General features: G+C 48.2%; 1 protein-coding gene across 4 annotated transcripts in view; it reads left to right on the forward strand.

The window, feature by feature from the left end:
* CNNM1 (cyclin and CBS domain divalent metal cation transport mediator 1) overlaps positions 1-14,351 on the forward strand; it is a 58,944-nt gene extending 44,593 nt beyond the window's left edge. For 2 of the 4 annotated variants that reach the window (XM_046027807.1, XM_046027808.1), the window contains 4 exons: positions 8,529-8,712; positions 8,856-9,005; positions 10,529-10,630; positions 11,634-14,351. In XM_046027807.1, the coding sequence (XP_045883763.1) occupies positions 8,529-8,712; positions 8,856-9,005; positions 10,529-10,630; positions 11,634-11,713 (516 nt within the window). In that variant the 3' untranslated portion in view covers positions 11,714-14,351. The remainder of the gene's footprint in view (positions 1-8,528; positions 8,713-8,855; positions 9,006-10,528; positions 10,631-11,633) is intronic. The other 2 variants (XM_046027809.1, XM_046027811.1) reach the window with 1 other exon arrangement.
* Positions 14,352-15,231: the final 880 nt, after the last annotated feature.

Raw genomic sequence — 15,231 nt, forward strand, 5'->3', positions numbered from 1 at the left:
GTTCCCTTTATAAGGGCCCTGTTTTCAGTTAGCTTGATGACTGTTCATTATTTGTCATTCGTTTATGATCTCCTGATCCCCATTTCGTGGGTGGGAAAACTGAGGCACAAAACAATAGGGAGTTAGCTTGCCTGAGACAAGTTTCCAGCAGAACTGTTTCCTTTGGATCCCTTGCCATTGGCACCAGGTTGCTTTGTTTTTTCAGGATAAATTTGTGGGTGATTAATAAACCAAGTGTCTAGAAGAAACCGTGCTATGGCTTTACGTACAATGGTGTATTTCTACATCTTACTGCTCCAATGCAATTTGGCATGTGGGTTAACCACTAACCGTTTGTGTAACTGCCCTCCCCTTAGCCATCACGGGGTTGGTGGAGCATCACTTGGCACAGGCAGGGGAGAGAAGCAGCGATGCTTATCGCCTTGTAGTTAAAGAGGAAGGGAGCTCTTTCTTCATACTTCTCATTGGGATTGGGATTGCACAGAAACCTTCCAGAGTTTCCTCCTTTGCTTGATTTGATAGGTTTTGTTTTATTTGTTTTGTTGCTAGCATTCTGCAAACCATTACATGCCTGAGTGGGAGATCAGGAGTGAGCTCCATTTCTCCAAGTCCAACAAAACACCCAGTGAGTTCACTTGGTAAATTGCAGGCTGGATTATGAGAGATGTATCAGTCACAAAGGTGGGAGGAGGTTCTCTCCTTCTGTCCAGAACACAAGTTCTGATAATTTGATAGCAGTGTGCACTGGCTGGTTTTCTGTGTTCCAGAATCTTGCAGACACCCTGAGCTGAAACTGTAAGGATGGAAAGTTACCAGAGACAGGGGCTGAGCCTGGAGGGTGGGGCGGGATAACTGTGCATGTGGTCTATGGCTCCTTTGTCTGATTGATCCACTTAGTGTTACCACCGCCCTGTGAGGTAGGTCCTACTGTCATTCCCATTTTAGAGTTGAAGACATTGGAGCTTGAGAAGTCTGAGACCCCAGGGCTGGTGAGTGGCAGAGCCAAGCTTCAGAGTTGGGTCTCCAGAGTCTAAGCCCTCAAATCCCTGGGCTTTAGGGAGAGTTGTGGGAAATCAGAGCTGAAGGAGCCCCAAGGAGAAGTGACTTTGGGAACTAACCCAGCAATACTCATGGGTCTATATGACTGGAGACAATTAACAAATCCTGTATGACAAGGAAGGTAAAGAAAACTGAAGCCTGTGATTCCCCAGAGGCCCTCTCGTTGCAGGCCTTCCTCAGCAGTGGAGGTAGGAAAAAATGGGAGCCAAGAAACTCTACTATGTCAGCTCTCATTGGTTTGTAGTCCTTGTCACATGGTTTGTGGGGAAAGAGCTTGAAAGTCACAGTGTGAGTAGGTGCTCAACAGTACTGACCGCAGGCCTGCCCTGTGCTTGTCTCGGCATTGACAGGAGACTGTGGTGAAAAAGACCGTAAGGTCCTGCCTTTCTAGAGCTTCCATGCTAGGAGGGGGCCAGAGAGGATAAATAAGTAACCACAGCATAAAGAACTGTGCGAGAGGGGTGGTCTCGCAGCCCAAGCCCCTGTTAGGGGCTGTAGGAAGATTTTGCAAGGGTTTTTCTTGTCCAACAGACTGAAGTTCCAGAACAATTACCAAGTCCAGGAGTAATTTGACTTCCAGATTAGTTACCTAATTAGATAGAAAGGTGTATCTCATGATTATCTGGGAGAGCTATTGAAGCCATGATTAATCATAGTTAATGAATTATGAACGGAGGCACCAAAGCATCCTTATGAATTTTTTAAAAATTGTATTTTGTAAAAAAAATAAATAAATAAATAAAAATTGCATTTTGTAAATATCATTATTAGACTATTTGGCAGCTGTCTTACGGTCTTGATTGTGTAACCGTGACCAAGATACCCCATCACCATCTGGTGGCAGAATCCCTAAATTGCAGGATGGTGTTTTGGGGGATGAACATCATAAAATGATAGGAGAGACAGCACCCTGGTTGAAGGTTAACTTCTGAACACGTTGGCTGCAAAGTCAAAGTGTCCAGAAGGGCACACTTGCTTCTGGTTATTCCCAAGATCAACAGATCTCCATTTCCTTTGTAATTTAGCGGCTGCGTGAGTTCTTAACTGGCCATGTGTAAGAGAAGATTATTTGAACTCAAGCTATTGCTCAGAAATGCTTGTAGCTACAGTGATAAAAAGAGAATAAAAACATGTTGCCTTTTGAGCAGCAGTTTGATTTCCTCAGTGAATGAGTCGGTACGTATTTATTAGCATTATTAATGGTCCTAGACACTATGGGCTACTCTAAGGAAATATAAACCTATCCTCTGTCTTATGAGGAGATTAAAATCTAGCTAGGGAGAAGAAATGTAGGTTAAGCTGTAGTGACCCAGGTGATTATGAATTCGTATGGCACATACTTTAAGCACCATGTTGCTGGAGAATGTACCAGGCGTTTAAGAGTGAGGAAGGAATAGGAAGAACACTGATAAATGCAGGTGCATTCAAGGGACAGTGAAGAAGCAGCTGAGCTGGTCCCGTGGTTGTGTGTAGGCCATGGGAGCACAACTGGCCATGCAAGTCCGTGTTCTCAAAACTGGGCAGAGAGGTTCAGGTTGATCTCCTGGTCCTTTGCTGTCCAGCCTGGGAGCCAGCAGCCACAAGTGGCTGCCGAGCACACGAAACGTGGCTCATCCAAACCGATGAGCCGTGGGTATAAAATACTGCTGGATTCCAAGGACTTCACACCAAAATAAGGATGTGTGATTCCCCATTCATAATTTTATGTTGATTCCATGTTGAAGTGAATTTTTTAATATGTTAGGTCAAATGCAACATTATTAACATTAATTTCACCTATTAGTTTTTATTACTTTTAATGTGACTACGAGAAAATTTTCAACTACTCGTATAACTCCCATTCTATTTCTGTTGGACGGTACCGTGCCAGAGAGGAAGAAGTTCTCAGACAGTTGAACAGGAGAACCAAAGTGACAAAAAGTCATGCTTGAAGCAAAATTAAAAAAAAAAAAAGAAGAAGAAGAAGAAGAACTGAAGGGATCCAGGGGAAGAACGCTTGAATCTAGAAATGCAGCTGGGGAGAGGTTGTTTCCTGAACGCATTTTCTAGAGTGGTGCCTTGTCAACAATTTCTTTGAAGGTGACATGTTGACAGGCCAGTAGTTTATTATTTTTTTTAATTTAAAAAGAGGAAGCATTGTGAAAACACAGCTGTGAGACAGAGAGAGAAGGTAACCCATGGATGGTGCCTTTCCTTTAATACAACCATCCACCGACAGTGTAGGTCTTCTCCCAACCCCTGCCCCTGAACTGGGCAACCCCCCACCCCCACCCTTACCCCCCAGAACCATGCTTCTGCCCACTGATACTGGGTCCTAGCTGGGGTCGTCTGAATCTTCCCTCTAACACCATCAACTAGTGGTTATCTAATGTCTGTGTGAATGCCTTCATGACAGGGAACTCAGTACCTTGTAAGGAAGGGAGGCTAGAAACAATACTTTATGCCCAGCTCCTTGTCTTACTCCAGAACAGTGCTTAAAGAGGGTTAGAGTTCCTGGATCCTCGATTCCAGCTTACCGGAGGATGATATCCCTTTTTCTAAAGAACAAAGAGAGAATGGTATGGCTCACTGCACATGCAGCCTGGACAGAACCTTTCCAAAAATAAACTAAATACAGCACTTTGCAACACTCCCAAGAGGCTTCTGGCTTGGGGACTATGGCAAATACACGAGCTGATTGGAGCCCTGAGCCCCCAAATCCATCTCAGTCAAACCAGAGCATACCCCCTTCCTTCTCACTCCCTCCCGTCTTCCCTCACTCACTGTCTCTCCTCTCTCTATCTTCCTCTTTTCATAGTCCCACTTGGAATCTCCTTCCTTCCCCTACTTTGTCTTTTGCTTTATTTTCTTAGTTAAGGATTTACTTTCCTAAGACCTCGTCCTACTTTGGCAGCCCCTCCACTCACTCCTTCTCCAGGGGCAGAGGGATCATCCACCTACTTCATGATGTGCCGTCCACCATTTAGACATAATGAGATGGTAGGTTTGACCCCTTTCTTTGAAGTCTATTCCCATTATAAAGGTAACTTGTGAATGAATACTGTTACACTGAAAAAAATAAATAAAATGAAAATAAAATATACAAAATGAAAAGGTAACTTGTGAGAGATGGGTGTGGACGTGTTGTAAACAGTCATTTCTAACAGCTGGATGACAGGTTCACTGATGTTGCCTCATTATCTCTGGGCCTCTGTTACAGGCTCAGAGAGATTAATGATTTGGCCAAGGTTGCCCAGCTTGAAAGTGGCAAAACTGGGATGAAACTAGAAGACAAATCTAAACTAACTAGTTGACCCCAAAAGAGTAACATCAAGTCCTTTGTTGAGCTTATCAGGGTTCATTTAGGAAAATTTTCTGTCCTTTAAGCCAGGAGAAGCTACAAAATCCCAAAGAAAGCTTCACCTAGGGGAAGGTTCTGGGCACATTAGAGAATTGGGTTTGATGGCGACACTGGTTCGGGCCATGTGCCAGCTTCCTTTCAGTCGTCAGATGCCTGTAGACCCCAAGCCTACAAAGCAGTTACTGGGACACCTGCCTGAAAGGACTATGAAAGCAGCCTCGTGCTGCCAGGGACAGCCACACAGTGTACAGAGCCCAGGCTGAGATGGTTGTCCCTGGGGAGCAAGAGCAAAGTCCTTTAAATCCCAGTATCTAGGTTGCAGGGGTACCATTATGAGACTCTAGAGTGCCCCCTCTGGAATTCCCCCATCTCACTTTCCTTTCCATCTCCCTGGCTCTTAAGAGTGACCAGCACTTTCCCAGGCACATCGCACAGCCTAGGAGACAGTGTACTGGCTGGGATTCTGAAAGCTTGCTAACTGTCCAACTTTGGACAATCCCTCGACATTTCGGGACCTCATTTTCTGATCTGCACACTGAGGATCACAAACACTCTCACACGCTATGCGCAGCAAAGGAGATAACACAAATCTCAATGCTCTGTAGGCCATAATACACTCTATGGATGGAAGGTTCCATCCTCATATCCCGACCTGTCCCTGCAAAAGCAAGCTTTTATGGGTAACACTAGTGCTAGGGTTTCCACCAGCATCTGAACACCTAGTATCAGTCCTATTCTGTAGGATATTTATAGAACTTCCAGCAATGTATATGATTTCCCCCCAAAAATTAACTCAATGATGCTTTAAATAAGGAAATGAGAAAAAAATTGCAAACCAACTTGATGGAAAAGCTATCAGGTGTGCATTTGTTACTCTCAGTAAATAAAAAATTTATCTGTGAGCTTCCTGGTCATAAAAGCAAAGAGGGCAAACCTAGTGGGATATTTGGATTCTCATGTGATGTAAGGAAGTACATCATTTATCTATAGAAAGGAGGGTTGTTTTGTTTTGTTTTAATAGAAAGGAGCTTTTTCCTGGCAGTAATTTCTCGAAGGGTTTATCCGACAGATTTCTATAGAACTATGGAAGGCATCAGAAAGTTACACATATTGGCTTCATCTGTAGTTTTGCCAGAGTTTCTGTTCTTCATATGGAGGTTTTTTATTTCAGGCCTCTGTGCAAGCTGTGGGTCCAGTAGGAAAGTTGAACATCAGTGAAGGCAATTATCAAGGGGAGCCAAGATAATAATTGATTACAGGGGCATTTCCAAGAGTCCAGAGCTGTGATTCTCACCCATGGTGCGCACTGGGATCACCTGGGGAGCTTGAAGTGATCCTGATGTCTGCGTCCCACTCTCAGAGATTCGGATATAATTGCTTAAGGGTGTTGCCTGAGTTTCAGGATATTTTAAAGCTTCCCAAGTGGTTCTAATGTGCTGCCAAGCTTGAGAAGCACTGTCCCAGGAGGCATGAATAATTAGCATGTTACTTTGATCCTTTCTCTGCAGCACAGTAAGTCCCTGCACCATCAGCATGGGCTGCAGGACAGACTGTTGGTGGTGAAATCTCTAATACATGCCTGATGGTCTGTGTGATTGACTCAGGATAAGGTTTAAGACTGAGGGTGGGCTCAGAGTTGACATCTCCTGGAGAAATTTCAGAGCCTGACTTCTCTCACTTCCCAACAGAGGGGGCTGCAAAAGTCGGCAATTCCATTGAATCTACTGAAGACTTTAGATGCTAAGTGGAGACCCCGGTTGTTACATGCCATAATACACAGAACATATCCTTTTGACCTAAAAAATATCAATGCCCATTAGCGCTTTGCCACTTTATCCATTTGACTCCTTTATTTTTTTTTAAAGATTTTATGTATTTATTTGACAGAGAGAGATCATAAGTAGGCAGAGAGGCAGGCAGAGAGAGTGAGAGGGAAGCAGGCTCCCCGCCGAGCAGAGAGCCCGATGTGGGACTCCATCCCAGGACCCTGAGATCATGACCTGAGCCGAAGGCAGCGACTTAAACCACTGAGCCACCCAGGCGCCCCATTTGACTCCTTTAAAGGGAGAAAAGCAAAAACCTAAGAAGGACTGTGTCTGATTTTAACCAGGTCTTAAGTCAGTCGTTCTCAGAGTGTGGTCTCTAAAGCAGCCACATCGGCATCACCTGGGAACTTGTTCCGAAATGCCCACCCTGGGCACTGCCCCAGACCGAGTGCATTAGAAACGTGGGCAGTGGGGCCCAGCAATCTTGCTTTAACAAGCCCTCCAGGTCATCTTGATGCTGAAGTTTGAGAGTCACGGTTTTAAACCATCAAGAGAATTCTTGTCTGCCCCCTCTAATGGACAATAGTATGGCTAGAAGCTTAGGATCTCTGCATGTGTGTGTCCCATAAGAATCACAAAAGACACACATTCTTAATAGGTGTTTTGCAGTTCGATTAGTTGTGCTTGGAATTTGCTTGATCTGCACACAAGATATCCTGAAGTCTGTCAGAGAAGAAAAGGTGGATAATGTCCAACAGAGTAGTGCGTTCCCAACTTGAGGGAAAATAGAACATTTCTCTTTATGAAGAGGAAACACTCATTGCCTAAACGGTCGTGGAGGTATTTCAGTGAAGATGGTTATCAAACATTCGGGATGAGCACTAAATAATTTTAAAACATTCTGGAGGAATTGGAAGACCATAGGATCTGGAAAGTATAGGAAGAACATCAGAGGATCATAAAGCAGGACAAATTAACTCAACTATTCAATAAAAATGATCAGAGCACCCGCCCGCGCAGCAAAGAAAGGAGGAAAGCCAGTGTGTGAGGAAGGCAGAAGTGGTATGAGCCACAGGTGAAGAAGAGTCAACCCAGAGCATGCAAGGACAGAGCAGTCTAGGCTTGACTCTGGGCCTTGGGTTCAACCATCACCCACAGCCCCCAGGGAGGCCAGGCATGGGGTGCATTCCAGCCACTGGGGAAAGGGGGACCTGGGAGCAGGTGCTGAGGAGTGAGCAGTTGTCTGGGGGCCGATGTCGGAAGAGCTCTTGCCAGATACCAAGCCAGCTTCTAGCAACCTCTGTTCCAAGTGGAAATCTTAACCATTCCCTCTCCTGTTTCCAGCTGCACACTCTTCCTGTTCCCACATGTAATCCCAATCCTGCTCCTAAAGGAAAGAGGAGGGCTATGAACAGTTTGTAGTTTTGCTGGTTGTCTAGCTAAATGCAGCGAAGACAGAAGGCAAACACTGAAGGGGCCGTGGTACATGGGAAGGATGTACTGCTATGGGCCATTTTCACTTTTCACCCAGGGCCTTTCACTGAATAATGGTATCCCGTTTCCATATTGGGTGGTGCAGAAAGCAGCCCTTTTTTTTTTTTTTAACCAGAAACCAGGGTATCAGGCAGACATACACCCAGAGAACAGGAATGACCGATAAACCTTTCCGTATTCCAGAAAAGACATTTGACCTATACTTTTGCTGCCTGGAATTCTGGAAGCTCCCTTCTGCTCTGGCTAAGCCTGACTGTCTAGATGCTTCTACTTGTAGGTGAGGCTCGATACATCAGGAAAATCATGAGCAAGATTCCTGTGATCTGAGGAGGCAACTGGGAGACTTCTGCTGTGCACTTTTCCCACACAGGAGCAGGAGCCCACATCTGGCCATGGCCCAAGTCCAAATCAGAAATGCCCGAATGCTCTGGGGCCTCAGCCTCCAGCTTCCTGACAGGAAGGAGGACCCAGAGCAGCAGAACATCCCCCCCCCCCCCACAGTCTGAGTGATCCTCAGGATGGGGGCCCTTGACAATTGTATGCATTTAAAACTTGTCCGTGGGCAGCTCCCCTGCAAATTGAAGGTACCCTCCATCCTCTCCCGAGTCTCAGAAGAAGAAGGTTTAGTTCTTCCAGGTGCACTGAGGAGCCCAGAGCCAATAAAAAAGAGAGCGGGGACACATTGTCCCCTTAACTGCTAGGCTGGTACGGCTTGAGAAAGACCCAGTTCATGGATCCTAGACCACAGAGGCCAGGGGTTCCAACGCACCCTAGCAGAGCTGCTTCCAAGCTGGGAGAAGCTGGCCACATCCAGAGAGGGCTCTGCCCCGTCCTCTTGAGCTTCCTCCCACCCTTCTTCTTTCCTCCAGATCACACGGCAGCAGTACCAGAATGCACTCACTGCCTGCCACATGGACAGCTCACCCCAGTCCCCCGACATGGAGGCCTTCACTGACGGAGACTCCGCCAAAGCCCCTACGACCCGGGGTACGCCACAGACCCCCAAGGATGACCCTGCCATCACCCTCCTGAGCAACAGGAACAGCCTGCCGTGTAAGTTGACTGGGTGGGCTGGCCCGGGCTGAGTGCAGCACCCCCTTCCTCCCTCACCCCTGCCCAGAGCTGCCGTCCGAGGCCAGCTGGAGTCTCGGATCTTCTCCAGAGCAGACTGGTCACACACTTGCTGTCCTCCCCAGGCAGCCGGTCAGATGGGCTGAGAAGCCCCGGCGAGGTTGTGTACCTGAGGATGGAGGAGATGGCCTTCACCCAGGAGGAAATGACAGACCTCGAGGAGCAGAGCACACAGCAGCTCTCATTATCCTCTGCGGCCATTCCTACGACAGCAGGTCAGGGAGGGAAATCAGGGTCCTCATTGTCGGGCGCAGGGATGGCCCTGGGGAGAGCCGGGCGAGGGACGCCAGCCCCCATGTGATATTTCCCACTGCCTCTCACAGCGAGCGAGGGAAGGGAAACACACACACACACACACACACCCCCCACACACACACCCCGAGCTCCAGCCCCTCCTCAGGCCCCTCCCTCCAGTCTCCCAGGAAGACCTGATCTTAATAGGTAAGTTTCTTCCTTCACCAGATCATCAAGTAGCTTTGGGCATAAGTGAGATAGCAAATACAGAGGGCATCTCACAGTGCTTGGTACCAGGCTCTGGGCATAGTAGGAAGTTCTCATTAGACCTGCCTTACACACGAGGAGACTGAAGTCAGCTGTTCCTCCTACTGACAGGGCTCTTCCCTTCCTTTGGGCCGGAGGTGATCTGTAGGACTTGCCCTCTGAGCGCTGAGATCCTATCCCCTCTCTCTGAGACTTTGAACACTTCCATCTTGGCGGTAGTGTTGCTCCAAGCTCCCAGTGACCCACCAGTCCTGAGATCCTCTCGTACCTGCCTTGCCGAGATCATCTTCTCCAAGCCTGCAGCCCGCCTGTGCTCCCCCCAACCCATCCCCGCAGGGCAGCAGTTACCCCACCTGGCCTCCTAGACCTGCTCCAGTCCGTAGTCTGAGACCCCTCAAGTCCAGGGTAATGATCCAACAAGTGCTCTCCATTTCTGTGGTCAGTAAGCCAATATATTTGAACTTGTGGCTAATTCAGAGTATCTGGGACATACAGAGTCACCGTTCCGGATGTTCTTTTTCTCCCTTGCACACTGAATTTAGTAGCTAAAGCATGTAGCAAGAAATCGTATCAAAGGCAAAAGAATGGAGAAGACAGTCTGGAGTTCGTCTAGTCCATCGCCTTGTGTGATACAGGGACCTCGTGTGAGGACCCTGAGGCCCAGAGAAGGGACTTGTCTGGTCTATAACACTGCATTGAAGCAAGCACCCCCAGAAGTGCCCACCACCCGACTCTGCCTCCCAGGTCAGGTCCTTACCTCACGGGCATTAAGGGCCTGGTCCTCTTCTAGCTTTGAGATTCTGTGCCTCTGAACTCCCACTGGGTTCGGTGGGAGGTGTTAGAGACGTGTGCTTAATTATTATTGAGTCCCATGATCTCCCGGGTCTGAGCAAGAATGGGAGGCGACACCCCACCTCCAGGGTCCTCAAATATACTTTGGGTCTGGCAAAGATACTGAGCAGAGAATATCTTGTCCTCGTCTCCCCTCTCTTGCCAAAGAACGTTTGGATAGTTGGATTCTCGCTCCTGAAATCTTTGTTCCTTTTGTGGCCCTAAAGTGCCCCTTGCTAACTAACAAAAGCCCACGGCTCCCTGGGCATTCCTCCCTGTCACGGCCACCATGGCCTTGCCTCTGGTTTTGAACTGCTACCTGCTGAGAAGCATCAGCCAGAGTCACTCTTCCTAGCTCCCTGGGTGTTGGCAAGACCTGAGTTCTTTCTTCTCTCCTTTCTCTCAGCGTCAGACAGTGAATGCTGTAATATCAACCTGGACACAGAGACAAGCCCCTGCAGTAGCGACTTTGAGGAAACCGTGGGCAAGAAGCTGCTGAGAACCTTGAGTGAGTAGCTCTTTGCCCAGATGAAGGATTCCCACCACCTGGTCACTAGAAAAAGCACGTTAGGACATCACTCCTGGAGGAGGAACCATTGACTCCTTGCAGGAACCTGATGAGTATACCCATGAAAATCCATAATTGGGCTTGGACCAGTACTGTGCCCTTGAGAGTTTGGGGATGTGTCCCATTTAGCTGGTGGTCGTCTAGGACTGGGGTCTGCAAGCCATGGTCATGGCCAAATCCTGACCTCCCTCTCCTGCCTGTGAATCAGAGAGTCCTATAAATCAAGACTTACTGGATGCTAGACCCATTTGTTATCTATGGTCATAATGGCGGCACTGAGCAGTTGCAACAGGGGCTAGATGGCCTGCAGAACCTCTAAGATTTACTGTCTAATCCTTTAAAGAAAGAATTTGTGTCCAGCAGACTTAGTAGCAAGGAAAGCAATATCCTTCATGGAAGGAAGTCGATAGCAGATAGAACAAGGTGAAAAATACACCTTCCCAAAAACAACAGAGCTGGGGACAGACTGTGCCTCCATCCTTGAGGACAATTATGGGATTATCCCACCTGCCCCATTGTAGAAGGAGGGTTGTTTCCAAGCTACAGAATGTAGACGCGTGGGCATGGCTCCCAGCTACACCCACCAAAACCCTGGCTTCTGGAACATCATAGGCTGGAAGACCAATCCTCTCTCAGGTGTCTGTGAGGTGGGCCAGGGCCTTCAGGGGATGAAGAGATGATCCCGAGGCATTACGTGGGCTTCACTCAAACCTCTGGTGGTGGGGGGGTGGGGGGGTGCGGGGCGGCGGATCTCCATTCCACTGACACTAGCCTGGCTTTTTGGAGGTGTTATCTCAGTGTTGCTTTAATCCTTCCAGATGTACCAATGCTGATACCTGCACCGGGATTCCATGCAGATTACTTCCTGCCAAACTGTCAAGGGCTTTGTCTGCATTTCTGCCTCTTCCCAGCCAGAGGGTGACACTTACAAATTGTTTTCCAGGTGGTCGAAAACGGAAGAGGTCACCCGATGGAGAGAGAGCCTCTGAGGAGAACTCCAATTTAATGCCTCTGATCACATGACGGGGCTGAGTGTTTGTTGGGAATGTGAGATTCAGCGTTGAGGGAGAACCCACCCTCCCATCTTCTGCGTCTCCCGAGGCCTCCCACAGGTGACAGAGCATTCTGCTTTCCTTACCACCTCCTCACCCCTTGCTGTCAGCTTGGCAGATTCCCCCTTGTTGCCTCCAGTTTGACTCAGAGCCTTGCTGTGGCCATCACGGAATAGAGATGCCTCCGGTGGAACATGCTAGAAATGGTCTTTTCCACAGTACAGTCTGGGACTGGAGGAGAAATGACCCCAAGCTGACAATGCCACTCTGGGACCCCTGACTCCTTTTTTGTTCTTTGGGATCCCCTGATGCCATATTTCATGCTTCGCTCAGCTCAGAAGGTGCCACCGGCGGACAGGCACAGAGACAGTGGAGAAAGCAGTTGTGAAGGTCAGTGCAGGAGATGCCCCGAGATTTCCTCCAGGACTTTAATGCAGTGGGACCCGGCTATGTTAGCATGGGATGGTACAGAACAGAAAACTGTCGGTGACCAGTTTCCTGTTAGATAAGGGTTCTAGCAGCCAGGAAGTGTGTCTCGGCTGGAATGGGAAGACCGCGAGATGGAACCTCAAGTCACTGTCTTTTCCCAGGGATGTATCTTTTTGGCTCCCAATTAGCAGTTCTCGATCCAGTCGTAAATCTGCTCTGGAAGAGGAAGAGCAGAGAACAGAGACAGGTTTGGGAGCCAGAGATGGAACTTCAGGTTTAAAGTTGAAATCAAAGCAAGCAAACAAACAGAAACTTATATAGAAAAATTCTAAGCTGTTTAAGCAAGTTTAGCCATGACAAACCAAAGAGTGCCCAGGTCAGCCAAGAAGGATGCAAGCTCTCATGGGACTTCAGTGTGCATTACGTGGGAACGCTGGAGAATTGCTCTCCTTTTTCATCCGTTCCCTCCAATCCACCCGACCCCTTACTCCTCCACCCCAGCAGGTCAGCCAAGGGTACTTTATTCCAAGAACTTACTAGATCTTTTTTTCACATGGATGTCAGAGCAGATGCAATTCCAAGTATGGCCACCAGATGGCAGAATGACGCCATACCTACTTCAATACTAAAATTCAGCTCACTAACCACACCACCAACAAACCTTCAGGAGTACGTGGGAGTTAAGTGAAGGTTATCTTTGGGACACCTGTCTCCCTTTCTATCTCGCATCTCTTGAGTTCCCTCTATCAGGGATCCAGAGGTCCCGTTCTGCCTGCTCAATCTCCAAACCATTCTCAAATCTTTCCCTGGGAAATACTATCCAGGCTTACCTCGCCTTCCCCCAAAACCTTTAATGTCACACCCCCACACCCATTCAATCAGTAATCACAAGGAGAGAGGGGGAGACTGATAATTCCTCTGGGTTATTTGCATCTCAAAAGAAAACGCTAACCCAAAGGAACCTTTAACTCAGGGGTTCTTAATTTGGGGGTCAGTCACCCCAGGTGGGTCCATTATTGGACTTCAGAGGGTCTGTGAAACCCCTAACACTGTCAGAGTTTAGTGTATGTGTTCTTACCTGTTTTGTCCAGAGGGCTAAAGCTTTCAGGAGAGTCTCAAAGGTCTGAGACCCACAAAGGGTTAAAAACCACTATTTTAACTAGTGGAACTTTCAGCCCAAAGTTTCTGCAATGCAGAGTGAAGTGAATAGGGGCCAGTCCGAGACAGACTTTGAGAGACAAGCGGTCTTCTCCAGTGTTTATCGAACCGATGGGGAAAGTTAGCATCTGCCAAAAAGTGTAGGTCTTTGGAAAGCCTTGGCATACCCCAGGGTACCGTCACCATACCCCCACGTAATTTTGTCCCCTCTTCCCCACCAACCAGAGCAGGTGCTGCAGATGGGAGGGCCACAGCACGTGGAAGGACTTTCCAGCCAGAGATGCCCTTTCCTGCAATGGATGATTGACTTCTCCCCCCTTGCCTGACTCTCCCTGATGCTCAGCAGCGCATGACCCCTAGGGAACCCCGTAGCTGCCACCCATCCCAACACCTGCTCCTACCTAATAGGAATAGGCCAAGCATCAGCCCCTCCATGCTGGGCACCTGAGACCCAAACCGGCCAACAGGGAGTTGCCAGCAAGAACTGTCATCATGCAGTCTTCTGGCCCCACTGGCCACTGGCTGGACAGCGCCTGCCTGGCTAATCTTCCTTTCATTACCCCTCAGGCCACGGGGCTCAGGCCACTGCTGCTGTGTTATATCCATCCCTTTGCAAAATCCCAAAGGAGCCTGTCACCACTCCCCTCCCCATTCCCTGCTCCATTCCCCGAGATTTTCTTCAGGTTAAAAAAAAAAAAAAAGTTAAAAAAAAAAAAGGATTTTAAAATAAAGCATTTATGAAGGCTTAATAAATTGTAAATAATTTTTAAATAAAATGAAAATGCTTTTCCTGGAATGTTTTTCTCGTCCTTGGAAGAGCTTGGTTCTGATGTGGTTTCACATTGGAGATGAAGGTCGGGTGGAGCACAGGGAATTATCTCAGCTGAGGCCCACCTGCTGAGAAGGTAGGGTTCTCAAGGCCAGGTGTGAAGCTGCGGTTAAAGTTACAGGAAAGCGGGGCGCCTGGGTGGCTCAGTGGGTTAAAGCCTTGGCCTTCAGCTCAGGTCATGATCCCAGGATCCTGGGTTTGAGGCCCGCATTGGGCTCTCTGCTTGGCAGGGAGCCTTCCTCCTCTCTCTCTGTTTGCCTCTCTGCCTGCTTGTGATCTCTGTCAAATAAATAAAATCTTTATTAAAAAAAAAAAAAAGTTACAGGAAAGCCCCTGCATTCTACTCTGGGCCCCAGATGGGTAAGGTTTTACTGCAGCAAATGCCAGCATTAAAAAAGAAAAACCAAATGAGCAGCCAGAGTGTGAATGAGGACAAAAAGTAACAAGAAGGGCTGGCATCTGTTGAATCCACGTGATGGGAAGGAACTGGACTGGGCACCTTCCAAGTTCAAGGTCTCGGGGGCCAGCCCCTGAAGCAATGTGGTGGGCGCACTGCCTCACTTCCCCAGACCCTTTGGAGAGGAACCAAAGTGCCACAACTCCTTTGGTTTCCAGCCAAAGGCTGGAAAACTCACAGGGGAGTGGGTCAGGCTTATGGGTCAATGTTAAGCCAACCAATACCAGCGGGAGGCAAGAATCAGGCAGGTGAGGTGGTGTGTTTGGGCATCTATATCTTTGTGGAAGGAAGGTTGGAATTTGACACTTACCAGGGGTTTCTCAAACCCCTACCAAGGTCAAGGTCAATGGTGGCCTATGGACAACTACGGATTCCTCCCAGGAGCCTCCAGAGTTTGCTACCCAGCAGCAGCGATTTTGGTGAGGGCTTTCTGTGCCAGAGTACTGTGCTAGGTACACATTTGCTTGTTTCTGTCTCAAAACCACCCTGAAAAGTTTAGTTTCTGAAACAGGCTCTGAGTGATTAAGTGGCTTGTTCAAGGTTACACGGCAAGTGGCAAGAGTCTGGCGGTGGGAGCACCCCTCCCCGTCTCTGATGAGACGAACATGTAAGCAAC

The sequence above is a fragment of the Meles meles genome, chromosome 13 (assembly GCF_922984935.1).
Source record: "Meles meles chromosome 13, mMelMel3.1 paternal haplotype, whole genome shotgun sequence".
Taxonomy (NCBI): domain Eukaryota; kingdom Metazoa; phylum Chordata; class Mammalia; order Carnivora; family Mustelidae; genus Meles; species Meles meles.